The 16,237-nt window shown below is 42.6% G+C and overlaps 1 protein-coding gene across 2 annotated transcripts in view; it reads left to right on the top strand.

Annotated features, from left to right (window-relative positions):
* Positions 1-1,780: 1,780 nt before the first annotated feature.
* Positions 1,781-16,237, top strand: part of Bms1 (BMS1 ribosome biogenesis factor) — a 38,799-nt gene continuing 24,342 nt past the window's right edge. The window contains exons 1-10 of one of the 2 annotated variants that reach the window (XM_040737811.1): positions 1,781-2,223; positions 2,939-3,123; positions 4,051-4,241; positions 5,477-5,556; positions 7,994-8,182; positions 8,589-8,731; positions 9,818-9,939; positions 10,244-10,437; positions 13,173-13,312; positions 15,354-16,087. In XM_040737811.1, the coding sequence (XP_040593745.1) occupies positions 2,948-3,123; positions 4,051-4,241; positions 5,477-5,556; positions 7,994-8,182; positions 8,589-8,731; positions 9,818-9,939; positions 10,244-10,437; positions 13,173-13,312; positions 15,354-16,087 (1,969 nt within the window). In that variant the 5' untranslated portion in view covers positions 1,781-2,223; positions 2,939-2,947. Of the gene's footprint in view, positions 2,224-2,913; positions 3,124-4,050; positions 4,242-5,476; positions 5,557-7,993; positions 8,183-8,588; positions 8,732-9,817; positions 9,940-10,243; positions 10,438-13,172; positions 13,313-15,353; positions 16,088-16,237 lie in introns of both variants that reach the window. The other variant, XM_005066075.4, reaches the window with a different exon arrangement.

Below are 16,237 nucleotides of genomic sequence, written 5' to 3'. Positions count from 1 at the left end.
GTGTACAGTTCTCCTTGGCAGATGTCTCAGTGCTTTGACATGCCCAACATCTTGGGGTCTCCACCATAATCCAGCTTTACCTCCTTCATTCAGTGGTCTCTCAGTGTCCCTTGCAGGGAGTCTTAACTGCCATGCATTGCCTTACCTGAGTGGCTCTCGAGAGCAAGAATCCACAACCCTGTTCGTGCTGCACTCTTCATGCCTCCAAAGTACACAAGGAGGAACTGCCAAGTTTGGCTGCCAGCTTCGAATATACGTCTCTCCACTGCTTTAATCACATAATCAGCAGCTATTCCTATAGAAGATATGGGAAGGATTACAATGGACCAAAGAGAAGGATAAATGCATGGAAACTGTGACCACCTTTGTAAGTCCTGCACAAAAACAGCATAAAGGGAGGAGCCATTGTGAAGAAGAAAGGATTCAGTAGTGGGGGTGGGGGACAACAGAAGATCATGGGGTTGTGTACATAATCAGAGTACACTGGATACAAATATGAAATCTCCAAAAGTTACACAGACACAAACCATCCCCAAAACCAAATCATTCACTATGAACAAGTTGGTTTTATTTGGGAGATGTTGAGATGGTTCATCATTCACAAACTGACAATGAATACCTCATATAAATGGTCCCAAAGACAGAAATAACATGATCGTTTCAATTGATACCAAAAAAGTCCATTCATGATAAAAAAAAAGTCCTGGAAAGAATATAGATAAGTCATAATTTTTAGGACATAATGACTTTTAAAAGGATTTGCAAAAAATATCCGGGTGTTGGTGGCGCATGCCTTTAATCCCAGCACTAGGGAGGCAGAGGCAGGCGGATCTCTGTGAGTTCGAGGCCAACCTGGTCTGCAGAGCGAGTTCTAGGACAGCCTCCAAAACAATACGGAGAAACCTGTCTCAAAAACAAAACAAAACAAACAAACAAACAAGGATTTGCAAAATGCAAAGATAAAGTGTTCAGATGGTTGTTTGTTTGTTTGGTTTGCTCTTTTTGGTTGTTTTTTAATTTTTCGGGACAGGATTTCTTTATGTAGCCCTGGCTGTCCTGAACATGCTCTGTAACTACTTCCTGCTGAAGTCGGGGCATTGTTGGGTGATAGTAGTCAAAGAATCAGAGAGAGTGCAAATTTTACGGACTGGAAATTGCTAAACCTTTGACTTTGTTTCATGATTTCCATATGAACCTTTAAGTGTTTTGTGTTGATATGCTATGAAAAGGTACATGGTAGTTTGAGGCTACCTGACTCGTGTTCTTAGCCCATTAACACGACTCTTCAGTTGAACAATAAGCTCTTGCTGCCTTTAGAGCTGTGTTTTGTATGGAATATTATTTGTTGGGGACGTAAATCAATATTCCCAGGCCACAGCTGCTCATATTTGGCACAATATTTCTTATTCTTCTTGAGATAGGGGCTGCGTTTTGGGTCCGGCATAGTTATAGTAAATACCTGCTACGGGGGGGGGAGGGGAAGTCATGGGTTTTTCTTCAGGTGGGACTGGAAGGTGTCCTGGGAATACAAGACTGAGCACACAGAAAATGGTAAAAGGCTATGTTTCTTGAGAAAAAGTCCTGTCCAGGAGCATGGAGAAGCACGGTTTGTTCCAGGTCGGTCTGGACACGAGAGGGCACTGGAGAGCTGGAGCCCGCTCTGTGCTGACATTTATAACTGAGCGGAGCCTGTTGGACTGGCCCGGGGCAGTGGGGTTGAGCTTTTAAGTAGGGACTGGCGGTGAGTCAGGGCCCCTCTGGCTTTCCTCTGGTACTCGGGCGGAGACTACAAGCCGCCCGGACCCCTGGCGTGAGTCAGCGTGCGCAGGCTCCTCTGCCAGAGTCCAGCAGCTGGATGGATCACTCTGGCTCAGGATCCGTGTTCTAGACGAGCGAGGAAGATCTACCCGAGAAACTCGCACGAGCGCCGACTCCAGCGCGAAACCTGTAAAATACACCTACACACACCCTTAGCCAGCCAAGAGCCCATTTCCGGCTTCCCTCTGAAAGTCGCCCGTCTGCGGATCTCTCTTTCTCTTCAGTTTGTTTCCCTCCGGTGGGTGTGTGAGAAGGACAACTTCCGCTTCCGGTGTCGTGCTTGCCTGCCGGAGCAGTTGCGGCTGTGAGGTTTGGCGACTCTGCGAGCCGTCGGTCTGGTTCGCGGCGAGGTCGGTCCTCAAGTTTCTGGCAGGCTATTCTCCAGACGCGCGTCTGGGCTGGAAGGCAAGTTTCCCGACCGCCGGTGCTCGGGAGTGCGGGCGTGCCCGACCCGGAGGAGATGTGGCGGGAGGGGTCCTTCCAGCAGGCGACCTAGCTCTTACCCTGCTCTGTTGGGTGTGCTTTTCCGAGCAAAAAGAGGAGAGCACAGATAGGGAAAAAAATGTGCTTCCTCCGGTTGCTGCGAGACGGGTCTCTCCAGCACTGCTGTGATGTTTTATGCTCGTTTTCGTTTAAATTAGAAAGCCACTTAGTTTAGTGGATGGCTAGACTTGAATTGTCCGGTATAGTAGGCACTTGCCATATATGGCTGTTTCAGTTTAAAATTATTTAAAATGTAGGGTTGGTTTTTTTTTCAGTTTCCCAAGGTGCGTTTGAAATTCTCTGTAACCACGTGTAGTTGGTGACTACTGTATTGAGAACCGTAGATGGGGTATATTTCAGTCATCACAAAAATGAACACTGCCGATGGTTTTAAGATACATAAAACATAATAAAAAGGATAATGTTGGTGCCGGTAACTCTTCTACTTTATGGCATAAGAAGGAAATGAATTTGAAGAAGATGGTTAAGCAGCTTCTACCTCTATACAGAGAACAAAGATATCACTGCTTCCTAAACAAATGAAATTTACTGCCCCCCACATGTTGCCCTGATTATAATTTTTCCCACCCCCATCCACCCTGTTCCGTACAGGTTAAGACTTATTTATAGTTGACAGATAGCCACCATGGAAGCCAAGGATCACAAGAAACACAGAAAGAAGCACAGTGGGCCTAAAGCGGAGAAGAAAAAGAAACGATACCTGCAGGATCTGCAGCTTGGAGATGAAGAGGATGCCCGGAAGAGAAACCCTAAAGCCTTTGCAGTTCAGTCGGCTGTGCGGATGGCTCGGTCTTTTCACAGGTGTGGTTAGCTGGGGTTGGTGGTTCTTCCATTTCATTAAGTGGTACCAGCCTCTCTCAGGTGGCATTTGGTTTTGTGAGTCTAACTCAGATCTGAAGGACCTAGGCATGCCAGAGTGCTTTTCCTAACATTTTAGAACTCGGGCCAAAGAAGGGTTTTGCCTCCAAAACCTGCCCTTTGTTTGTTTTTTTTTGTCCCCCCCCAATGGAAAAGAATTTATATTAGTCACAGAAAAATTTTGTAAATTTTAAATATCTTCTTGGCAATATGTGTGGTCGCGCCCCCCCACCATATCCTTCATTTAATGCAACTTGCTAAAATAACTGTATTTAGGGAGACATTTTATATATTCAGCAGTTTCCTTTAAACATTATTGAATTAAGTTCTTTTGTTTGTTTGTTTTGCTTTCAAGACAGGGTCTTTCTATGTAGTCTTGACTTTGTTGGAACCCACTATGTAGTCCAGGCTGACCTCAAACTCACAGAGATTCACCTACCTCTGTTTCCCAAGTGCTGGGAATGAAGGTGTATGCCACCACTGCCTAGTTTGAATTAAATTGTTTCAACATCATTAAGAGGTTAATAGATATTTTTATCCCAATTCTGTGGGTAAGAAAACAGGTCCAAGGCACAAATTAAATAGCACATTTATTTTATTGCCTATACCTCTACTTGTATTATATACTGTCTGTGTCTTTGCCTTTTATTCTCTTAAAGTCAAATCAGTCTGATTTAGGATGTGCTTGAGTATCAGCTTTTTTAGTCATCTGTTTTATCTTTTCTGAAGAATAGATTTTGGACTAGGGGGTGGTTAGAAGTTAACCAATTAAAGTTAATTGTATCCTTGTATTATCTATTCTCTATAAAATTTAATATGTTAAGGTCTTTTGTGTTCTGCAAGTAAACTTTTTTTGTTTTAAACAAACAGGACTCAGGATTTAAAGACAAAAAAGCATCACATTCCTGTGGTTGACCGAACTCCGCTCGAACCCCCTCCAATAGTGGTGGTGGTGATGGGGCCTCCAAAAGTTGGAAAGAGCACTTTGATAAGGTGCCTCATTCGGAATTTTACCAGACAGAAACTGACTGAGATCAGAGGCCCTGTGACAATTGTGTCAGGTAGGGAGTGCTGCCTTGGAGCTCGTTTGGCAAGTATTGTTGCCCAAAGGATAACATACCTGAGTTTTGTTTGCTCAAACAGAAAATATAATACCGATACTGTTACATCGTATCACGACACACTTGCTTTTACTGAGTTGTCTGTAACTTCAAAGGTAACTTCTTAGACATAAGAATGTTGGTGTATACCATCTTAGTCTGGTTGTCTTTGCCAAGAGTGTTTCTTGGCATGGTTTAGCACTGGTCCCATTGTGAGCATATTCATTTCACAGTAAGTTAGCTCCCGTGTACCACACACATCTGCTTTTCCTCTCAAAGCTGTTCTTCAGAGAGTTTGTGTGCTTTTTGCTCATTTCTGTTTTTGAAGCAGGGTCTCTCTGTGTAGCTCTGGCTCCCCTGGAACTTGCTATATAGACCAGTCTAACCTTGAACTCACAGAGATGCACCTGTTTCTGGCTCCCAAGTGCTGGGATTAGGATTTCTGTGCTTGAGTGAGGGAAAATAAAGTCATTTCCCCAAATGGTCATGGTAGAGACTGAAGTGCTCTGTTAACAATAGTGATGGAGTAGGACTTTGCTTTATTTTTGGGATATCCTTAATCATTATGTTTTAACTGGGCAAGTTACTGTTCCATAAACATTTTGGTTTATTAAGTTTGGGGATATTTCTATTTATAGTAATAAACATATGACTATCCCATGAGCATCCTGTTATATTAGGTTTGATGATGTTTTAGCCATATTGAGAGTATAGAACAATTTGGCGATAAAGAGAGTGGCTTATGGCTCAGCAGGATCTTGGTCATTTAATCTCCATCTAGGATTTTATTTTTTTAAATACCATTATTTATCTGGGTGCAGTTGGTATATTTCAAAATTAAGGAGAGACCAATGCAAGGAAAACCAAGATGGAATTGATACTAATTTGATTTTTTTTTGTTTTTTTTTTTTTTCGAGACAGGGTTTCTCTGTATTGTTTTGGAGGCTATTGGTCCAGCCCAGCCTCGAACTCACAGAGATCCGCCTGCCTCTGCCTCCCGAGTGCTGGGATTAAAGGCGTGCACCACCACCGCCCGGCTCTAATTTGATAGTTTTGACCACAAAAATGAGCTATCACATTCTTATAGAGATGTATGATGTTTTTCTGAGTGCAGTTAAAAACATGATCATTATAGAGTTAATGATAGAGCATTTTCAAGATTTTTAAAAGTAAAATTTTCATCTTTGTACTTACAGGTAAAAAGCGCAGACTTACCATTATTGAATGTGGTTGTGACATCAATGTAATGATTGATCTAGCTAAAGTAGCAGATCTGGTAAGTCAATAAGGGTGGCGGTGGGATGCGTTGTTTATCTCATTTGCAGGGAAACACTGTGATTATTAAGGAAAGATAAAATAGAAGTGGTTGAAATGCTGATACTGTTATTATCATAACAATGAATGTGCATGATGAATGCATTATAAAACCTAGATAAAACCATAGGGCTGAGAAAATAATGGACAAAATTAATGGATGAATACATACGGGCATGATTATATCAATACATGCATGCATATGCATGTTTGATTGTACAATGCCTGCCATTTCTTGAACTCTCGCTAGGCACTATACTAGTAGCTTTTTCTAAGTTTAGCTCACTTAACCACCAATGTGCTCATTCAGGTATTACGTATACTTTACATATGATAAATTTGAGATTCCCATCAGCTAAGTTATTTGTCTTGGAATGAGCCCTTTTTCTTTCTCTTATTTCTTTGTCTTTTTTTTTTTTTTTTTTTTTTTTTTTGAGACAAGATTTCTCTGTGTAGTTTTGGCTGTCCTGAAACTTGCTCTGTACTCCAAGATGGCCTTAGACTCAGAGATCCACCTGCCTCTGCGTCCTGAGTGCTGGGATTAAAGGTGTGCTCCACCATGCTTGACTGATGTCTTTATATTTATGTAGTTAGTGATTTATTTGATCCAATGTGTTTAATTATGACTGCTTAAGTGAGTTTGGTTATTTCCTGGAACACTGGTAATTTATCACTGATGCCCCTCCCAGAATCTATTAACCACATGGAGCCTCAGTGTGGGGTGGAACCCCATGCATGAGAGAATGGTGATAGATTCAATCTTGTCCAGGTAATCACAGATACAGTGAGTTCTTGAGTGCACGCTTCCCATCTTCTGGCTTTGAACATTCATTTCACCCTGTCTTCTGCAGTATTGCCGAGTCGTGGAGAGGGTGATACTGTGGTAGTGTTTAGGGCCAACACTGTACAGTCATTATTTTTAGCACTTTGACCAGCAGTGAATCTGTATTCACTGCCACCCATTGCAAAAAGAATCTTGCGAATTTGTTTTGTTTTTGTTTTCTTAAACCAGTCTATCCTCAAACTCAGTAATCTGCCTGTCTCTGTCTCCCAGGTGCTGGGATTGAAGGTGTACATTACCATACCTGAGTAAACTGCTTTTAGAAGGCAGTCTGACACTGTCCTTCTAACAAAACGTCAGTAGTAGACTCTTTTAGAGCTTATGACCCCCCCAGCCACAGACTCTTGAACGGGTTTACAATGCTAGGCGTGAATTTTGTGGAACAGGCCTCAAATTTAATCAGAAAGCAATTGGTTACTACCGTGATGGTCATTTGAGTGGTGAACATAACCTGACTGGCAGGTCTTCATTGTTGTGGCTTGTGTGGTTCACAGCTGGGTAAAACACTTGATGGCTCTCCCGCTGCCCCATCCCAAGCACTTTGTACATTCCACAAAATTCCATTCTTCATCATAATGGTAGGGTGAAGCGGTCAGGATTTATCTGTGGATAATCCATATAGTACTAAGCACAAGAAAAAACTTGGAACTTGAATTGAGTTTGGGAACTGGTGGTGGTCATTATGGTTTTTTTTTTTTTTGGTTTTTCGAGACAGGGTTTCTCTGTGGCTTTGGAGGCTGTCCTGAAACTAGCTCTTGTAGACCAGGCTGGCCTCGAACTCACAGAGATCCGCCTGCCTCTGCCTCCCAAGTGCTGGGATTAAAGGCATGCGCCACCAACGCCCGACACTTATTTTTTTTTTTAAGCTGTCTCTTAACCTATCATGACTGGATAACAGATATCCTGGATTGTATGTCTGTCTGTGTGTGTATTTAATTTAATGGGATGTCAAAGAGCTACAGATTTTTGTCCTTTGGACTAGAAAGACTCCAAAGATATAAAAGTTATTGGTCTGTCCTAATTACATTTTTTAAAAGATTCATCTGTTTTACTGTATGTATATGAATGGTTTGCTTACATATGCTTACATATGTGTACATGTGCATGCTTAGTGCCTGCGGAGGTCAGAAGAGGGTGTCTGATCCCCAGAACTGGAGTTATAGATGGTTGTGAGCTACCATGTGGTACTGGGAATTGAACCTGGGTCCTTTGCAAGGACAAGTACTCTGTTGAGCCATCTCTGTAGTCCCATCAAACTGATATTACTGATACTGATATTAAAGACATATTTTTTAATTTGGGGCATATTAATGAATTATTAATTACTCTCAGTATAACTTAATATAAGCTTGCTAAGCCTTATGTTTTTTAAATGAAATACTAATGATTTTGTAGTTTTGAGAGCATGAATATTAATGGAGATACCGTGTGTGGTGTTCTTTTGAATATTTAAGCAAACAAGTGTGTCTTGATTTGACCCATGGGCCATAATTTGCTTACTCTTGGTCTGGGTGGGGTATTTTCATACCTTCTGTGAGAAATTGTGTTCTGTTTTTAGGTGCTAATGCTTATAGATGCCAGCTTTGGGTTTGAAATGGAGACATTTGAGTTTCTAAACATCTGTCAAGTACATGGCTTTCCTAAAATTATGGGAGTTCTCACCCATCTAGACTCCTTCAAGCATAACAAGCAACTCAAGAAGACAAAGAAGCGGCTAAAGCATAGGTTCTGGACTGAAGTCTACCCGGTAGGAAGGAAACTGTTATTGAGTCCTGTTGCTTGTAGTCCTTAAAGTAGCCAGAACGAGGAGCAGCTCTGCATTACATCTCTAGGGTTTTCCTGTGTGCATGTGTTTTAGTCCTTGGCCTATTTCCTCCATGTGGGCTTCATCCGGGTCTCTTGGTGTATCTCATTTGCTATTGGTCATGGTTTAATTCAGTGCCTCAGAAGTTTCTGCTAGTCCAGAGCCTGCTGTTTCTCCTTCTCATACTGCTGTGGCCCATTGGTCACAAAGTCCTTTCTCTGCTCAGGATCCAGAGATGCCAGTGTTAACTGAGAGGTTTTGCCTTGGTGAGACCCTCATATGACAAGTCCTGACAAAGGCAGCCAGGTCTTTAATGGACATTCACTTTTCTCTTCTTTTTGATGTTTAGGGTGCCAAGCTGTTTTATCTTTCTGGAATGGTGCATGGAGAGTATCAGAACCAAGAGATTCATAACTTGGGCCGATTTATTACAGTTATGAAGTTTAGGCCTCTCACATGGCAAACTTCTCATCCTTATATCCTGGCAGACAGGTAAAATACAAGTGTGAGATTCTTCCTGGTCTGTGTATTTCTTTTCAACTGTTTTAGGTTTGGGAAAGATCAGTGATAGTGCCTATTGTGTGCGGTCACTGGAAGATGCTTTGCTTTCTAGGGTGAATAATTATAAAATTTACAGTGAAACTAAGGGCTAGGGTATAGCTCAGGGCATAGAGAGCTTGCACAAAGCCTCTGGCTGATTCCCAGCATTTTGTTTTCTTTTTCTTCTTTTCTTTTTTGTTTGTTTGATTTTTGTTTGTTTGTTTTTTGAGGCAGGGTTTCTGTTTAACTCTGGCTATCCTGGAACTCTTTCTGTAGACCAGCTGGCCATGAACTCAGAGATTCACCTACATCTTCGTTGGAGTGCTGGGATTAAAGGCATGCAGGCGGTGTACACCTTTAATCCCAGCACTCAGGAGGCAGAGGTAGGTGGATCTCTTGAGTTCTGAGTTCGAGGCCAGCCTGGTCTACAGAGTTCAGGACAGCCAGAGTTACACACAGAGAGACACTGTCTGGAAAAGCCAAAACAACAAACAGCAACAAAACCAAACTAACTGGATAACAGAAAAATGGAAAAATTTTGAGGTATCAGTGAAGATGTCCTTGTACCTAGAGCACCAGTCACTCAGTACCTTTGTTGTCCTTGTGTTTTGTTTTCTCAGCCTATAATACCTTCCTTAGAGGAATCTAGGCTAAACTAAAGACCCTCAGTTAGGAGGTTAATCTTAACTCATGTTCTGTGCTCTTCCTTGACCCAAGAAGGCTCTTATTTCCCTTCTTGTGGAGGGCATTATCCTCTGGAGCCAGTTGGAGGCAGTCATGGTTTTGCTCTGTGTCCTCTGGAACACAGTGAACTATGCCTCCTTGTTTCTGTTTTTTGTAGTTTTATAAATGTTGTGCTTAAAGAGCACCTCTTGTTCTTGTGGTGCCTGAGATTGAGCTCCAAGCCTCATATGCTGGGCAACATTGAACCACTGAGCTGTGCTGCCAGTCCATGGACAAGAATGGTCAACACATGACAAGCAGTAGAAGTATGTTTTACATTCCTTCCTGCCATGTGATTGTATTTTATTTTTCTAGGATGGAAGATCTGACAAACCCCGAGGACATCCGCACAAACATCAAGTGCGATCGAAAGGTGTCTCTTTATGGTTATTTACGAGGAGCTTACCTGAAAAACAACAGTCAGATTCACATGCCAGGTATTCTCTTACTATATAGCAAACTGTATTTATTGACCTCTTGGGATGCTTTTGTTCCTCTGCAACATTGAAAATTTATCAAACAAGGCAGAGCCATGTTCTGGAAGTTTTAGAAGTAACCCAGCTATGTATCGTCTGCCAAAAGTGTTGAGTGGCTACAGGTACTGTCTAGCTAGCAAGGTCAACTGCCGACACCTGTGGTGCCCTTCCATGTCATGCCTCAAGCCTTCAGATGCAGGAATGTTTGTTCTAACAGTTGACACTTGTTTTGTGAATGCTTGACTTCCTGTGTTCTGTGTTCTAGGCGTAGGAGACTTTGTTGTCAGCGATGTCAGTTTTCTCCCTGACCCCTGTGCTCTTCCGGAACAGCAAAAGAAGCGCTGTTTGAATGAGAAGGAGAAGCTGGTCTATGCTCCTCTCTCTGGAGTTGGGGGTGTGCTGTATGACAAAGATGCTGTCTATGTCGACCTCGGGGGTAGCCATGGCTTTCAGGCAATGGTAAGAAGGGGTTTCTTCTGAATTATTCTTTACAAGTCTTTGTCAGGTATCATGCTCATCTTCTAGTTATTAAAGCTTTTTTCTTTTTAATTCAAGTTATGATACAAAGAATTGATCATAAAGGATGTTTTTCATTATATCAAGAAGAAAATCAAAATACTGTCCTTCATACTCTTCAGATTTGAAGTCCCCAGTTGTTAGCACCACTGCCCTGCTCATCTTCTTTCTAGAAAACTAGGTCAGGAGTTGTAGATGTCTCCATCAAGATTGGGCTCCCCACCATCTATTGATCTCTGCATTGTGATCAGGTGCAGTTTTCCATAATGGTTTCTATTTGCTATAAAGAGAAGCTCCTTCAATGAGGGGTGACAGCTACACTTATGTGTAGATATACGGATACTTTTTAGGATACAATTGGGAATTATGCTGGTCTAGTAAAGTGGGGTAGTAAGTCCTCTAAAGATCCATGACTTCACTAGCCACTAGTTGTTTGGCTTTCCAGTACCAAGCATGGTTATCTTCCTGTTGATCAGGACTTAAGTCAATTAGACAGCTCTGGTTATAACCCAGATGGATATGAGTGCCAATATTATACCTTTAGGGACATCTTGCCATGTCAGTCATTGGTGTGGTTCATAGGCATCACAGCTGGGTCAGACTCTTCATTGCTTCCTTTCTTTGGTGGCTTGCTTAGTATTTTCTAACACTGTTTTTTTTGTTGTTTTGTTTTGTTTTTCGAGACAGGGTTTCTCTGTATTGTTTTGGAGGCTGTCCTGGAACTTGCTTTGTAGACCAGGCTGGCCTCGAACTCAGAGAGATCTACCTGCCTCTGCCTCCCGAGTGCTGGGATTAAAGGCATGTGCCACCAACGCCCGGCTGGTATTTTCTAACTGTGATGGCTAAACCTCAGGAAGGAGCTTCCAGGTGGGATCCAACTTGAATCCTCTAGGTTCTGTGTCCTAAGTCTGTGGTGTCTTCAGCAATAAGAACTTACCTTCAACTTCTGAGAGGCAGCCAAGGGCAACAGTAATAGCCCGGACTGTTTGGGAGTCACCTGGACTCCCTTGATGAAGAACCACTCACGTGGAAGTTTTTCATGCTGGGTGCTGGGGTTTTTGTAGATAGTCTGTGTCTCTAGTGAAGAACATTGTCAGTCTAAGTGGCATATTTCATTTAAGATCTCTCATCGTGTGTGTGTGTGTGTGTGTGTGTGTGTGTGTGTGTGTGTGTGTGTAAGATATGTACACATGTACTTGTATGTATTTTATAACTTTATGTAAATATAAAATAATGATTTCTTGAGGTTTTATTAAAATCCTGTGTTGTTTGTCCTCCGTCCTTTTCCTGTTGAACTTTCTCTTCCCCCCCCGGCTCAAGCCAGTTGTTTGTGTAAGTGTAAGAAATTTAAGGTACTTTTATTCTTTTGAAAAATTTCTTTGGCAGTTTTATTAATGTGTATATTATGTTTTGCTCATTGTCACCCCCAGTTACCCTCTCATCTCTTCACACTCTACTGGACACCTCAGGAAGTCCTCCTCCTTTCAAACTTTCTCTGACTAGTTCCCGCATGGATATGGTGGATTTTAGCAGTTTTCACACTTGCTTCCTTCCCTTGTCTCCCCTGTCCCTTCCTGCTGAAGCTCTTCTCTGAATGTCTTTTTTATAATGACCCACTGAGTTTAATTAGGGTGTTTACATGACAGTAGGTTTGGAGTTATTTACTGGATGTGAACTACAGAGGTTAAGAGCACTGCCTGCTCTTCCAGAGGACCTGTGGCTCACAACTGACCTTTACTCCAGTTCCAGGGAAACTGACGCCCTCTTCTGGCCTCTGCAGGCGTAAAGGCATGCAAGCTGTGCACAGATGAGGATATGCAGGCAAAACATCCTTACATGCTACACGTTAAAACACAGCAACAACAAATCCCCCTCAGCAGACATTAACTGTCAGTTGCTCCTCAGGGAGGGATGGAGCCTGATGGACCCCTCCTCAACCCAAGTGCAAATGTTGACAGACTCCCGTGTGATCTCAGACAGCTGCTGTCAGTTCATGAGTACAGTGGCCGTGCCGCACACAGAGGACAGTGTTACAGAGCATTGTTCCTGTCCTCCTGCTTATGTTCTTTCCCCCAAATTCCAGGGTGTTCCCTGAGCCTTGGCAGTGAAGGGGACTTAGAATTTTGGTTTGTTTTGAAATGTAATCTTACTGGGTTAAGATCATTCTTGACTGTAGTGCGGAGACCTGGGGTTTTCCTAGCTAAGGGCTTAGGTTAGCAGACTGATGGGCTGTGTGAATTGAGAGGTGTTCACATTGTTGGGGATCAGGTCTAAGCTATGTTGCAAGAAGTTTCTTCTCTCTTGAGACAGTGAGAAAGGTTTTTAGAATTATAAGGTAATTTTAAAAAAGATTTATTACTTGTGTGTCTGTCCGTTTGTATACATGCGTGTGTGTGTGTGTGTGTGTGTGTGTGTGTGTGTGTGTCCAGGTGGGCACAGAGACAGAGATGTCAGATCTATATGGTGTTGGGGTTAGAGGCAGCTGTGAGCCTCTTGGTGTGGGCACTGTGCTGGAAACTAAACTCACGGGCCTTCTGTGTGAGCAGTATGCAGTCAGAACGGCTGAGCTGTCTCTAGCCCATCTCTGGCATTTAGGGTAATTTGAGAAATGATGAAACCAGCATGTCTCTAGAATCCTTGTGCTTTCCTGACTTGCACATTTTCCCTGGCTTTGACAGGAGGAAACAGGCCCCACACATGAACTGGTCCAGAGCCTCATCTCCACCCATGCCAGTATCGATGCCAAGATGGCTTCCAGCAGAGTGACACTTTTTTCTGATTCCAAACCTCTGGGGTCAGAAGATATAGACAGTCAAGGGTAAGTCTACCATTTTCTAAGTTCTTATGTAATTTTTTAACATTTATCTTGTGTGTGCTCACGTGTATGCGTGTGTGCATATAGATTGTTAGAATTGGTTCTCTGGTTACTGTGTCGGTTCTAGGAATCAAACTCAGAGAGTCAGGCTTGGTGGCAATACTTTTACCCAGTAACTCATGTTACTGGCCCTTTCTTAATTTTTAATTTTAAAAAGTGAAAGTAAAAATTATATTACCTACCATTCTATCATCAGTTTTTATTTTGATGGAAATTAACTCCAGGTTTTTTGGTTTATTGTGTCTATGTGGTTCTTTCCACTTATGAACATTTCATAGCATTTACTTTTCTCACAGTAAAATATAAATCTTGTTTTCAACAGAAGTATTCAGAATATTGCCCAAATACTACATAAACTTTTCTACTGACTGCTTTTAGGAGGCCATTTGGATATTTTCTAGTGACCAAAATTCTAGAATAGTATGTAGCTATCTATTCAGGTCTTGTCCAAAGGCACATGCCTTGTCTCTGGAAGTCTTCCGTATGCGGTTTGTCACCACAGTAGGTGTTCACTAACATGGCTCGCTTTTCAGCCTGGATTGGGGGCTTGTATACTCTTACGTGCCATTGTACTCAGTGGGTGCTTGCTAAACGTTGATTTTTGTTCTACTCCTGCCTCATCATCATTCCAGTACATTATTGCTTAGCATGGTGACTTGAAAAATTAGAGAGTTTCATTTAAGAGTATTATTCCTAGGGCTTGAGAGATTGCTCAGTGGTTAAGAGCATATCCTACTTCCACAGAGGACTCGGGGTCAGTGCTCAGCACCTACATCTATTGCTTCACAAATGCCTGTAACTCCAGTTCCAGGGACTCTGACACCTTCTGAGTGCCTTGGCTACTTACATGAACGTGGTACACATAAACTCTGTAGGCACACAATACATACACATAATTAATAACTTTATAATTTAAATATCCTGAGCAGTTTCTTTATATAGTCAGTGTTTTGTTATTTGAGTTTCTGACTTAGGAACTGTTTTATGGTATACTATAGTTTTTCTTGTAATTGATGGTTTCACAGTTTTATATGTAGTACTACAATGAATAGCTTTATTTAGTTTTAATTTTAGCTTTACCATCTCAATAATTCTGTACCAATTAATGGAACCAGGTCTTCTGTAAGATCAGTGAGTGCTCTGCATTGCTGAGACATTTCCTCAGCCCATGTCATTCTACTCTACAAACTCAGCAACCCCTAAAAAATGAGTCTGTCCACACATGGAGCGCTGCTGAGAACTCTGACCACCTGGCACTCCTCCACCAAGAGCTTCCCCTTCCCGCTTTGCTCTCTGCGTCACTGCTGATTGTGGGCTTGGTTTTGTTTTCTGTGCTGCCATTCCATTACTGTCGTTTTTCTCTGATGCCTGTGTGGCCCCAGATGGTGTGACCCTCAGTGGTGAGTGTCCGTGTCTTCTAGCCACATCTCCATTCATCTGTGAGCATAGGCCTAGTGTTTTCTGACACAACAGGGTGTCCCAGGCTGACATTGTCCTTTGGACCTGGAGCCAGGTTTTGAAGATGTACTAAATACTAACTACCCTTTTGAATAGTTTTCCTAAACTATAAATTGTTTTGCTTGTTTCTAGCAGAGTCTCCTTGTTCTGTTAGTGCTTTGCAGGCATGTCATTAGGTAGCTGCATGAGTTTGCTTATTAGTTATATTTTGACTTCATCCTTTTGTGCTGTCATTTTGGGAATATGATGGTGCTGTTTCTTCAGTAATGCCAAGGACTGAACACAAGGCTCTGCCCAGGTTGGGCCAGGTTTCTACTAACAAACTCTAACCCCAATCCATTTTTCTTTAAATTTCTATTTGGGCACAGGGTGTTGCCCATGTAATCTTACCTTACTATGAGCTCAGGCAGGCTAGAATCTTGAACCCTTCTGCCTCAGCCTCCCATTTCTTTGCATAGTGGGTTGACGTTTCTAGAATAGCTAACCCTGTACAGTTTGAGTTAGTTTTTATTTATTTGAAATACAGGCTGTTGATGCCAAAAGAGGAGAAGCAAGTGGACGTGCACACTGGTCGAGTGCGTCGGAAGGCCATCTTTGAAGACACAGAGGAGGAGTCTGCAGAGGAAGACAGTGATGACGAGGAAGACATGTCTGACGATGACAGAGTGGAAAATGACTCTAGTGATGATGAAGCCGAGGAGGAAGGGGAAGGCGCTAAAAACACCAGCTGTAAATACATGGCTGTTAGGGGAAGCAAACGACCCAAGCTTGAGGAGCAGGAAGAAGACAGTGAGGCGGACTTGCCCGCGTTTGCTGATAGCGATGATAATCTTGAGAGGAGCTCTGGGGAAGAGGAGGAGGCAGAGGAGGCAGACGAAAGCAGTGAAGATGGCGAGTCTGCTGCAGGAGAGACAGATAGTGGGGCAAGACTGTCAGCAGCTCATCAGTGGAAGGACCGTATGGATGCAGAGAAGCTTTCCCTAGTGAGAAAAGCAGCCCTTACCACCTCTGATTCTGGTCACTGTACCGCCGAAGAGGCGTTTCCATCTGAAGATGAGTCTGAAGACTGTGAGCTCAGTTCAGAGGAGGGAGACTCAGAACACAGAGGGGCTGGCAGGGGAAGGCTCGCAAGTCCTCAGGGGGCCAGTGGGCAGAAACTTGAGTCAGAGAATGTGGTTGATGAGACCAGTGACATTGAAAACTTACTCAAAGAGGAAGAAGATCACAAGGAAGAGAATAGCAGCTCCATGGAAACGTCAGGTAAATACTCCACAGAAATGCCAGGCATCCTCAAAACTATTGTTATCAATAGGATGTTTACATTTTTGAGTCTGCTCTTGGAATTTGTTAACTACTTCATTGATCTTGGCTGAGGATGAGTAAACTTTGGAGTTTGAGGCAGAAGCCAGT

The sequence above is a fragment of the Mesocricetus auratus genome, unplaced genomic scaffold (assembly GCF_017639785.1).
Source record: "Mesocricetus auratus isolate SY011 unplaced genomic scaffold, BCM_Maur_2.0 Super-Scaffold_100676, whole genome shotgun sequence".
Taxonomy (NCBI): domain Eukaryota; kingdom Metazoa; phylum Chordata; class Mammalia; order Rodentia; family Cricetidae; genus Mesocricetus; species Mesocricetus auratus.
Note: the sequence above shows the minus strand (reverse complement) of the source record. Positions and strands in the feature narration are given on the sequence as shown.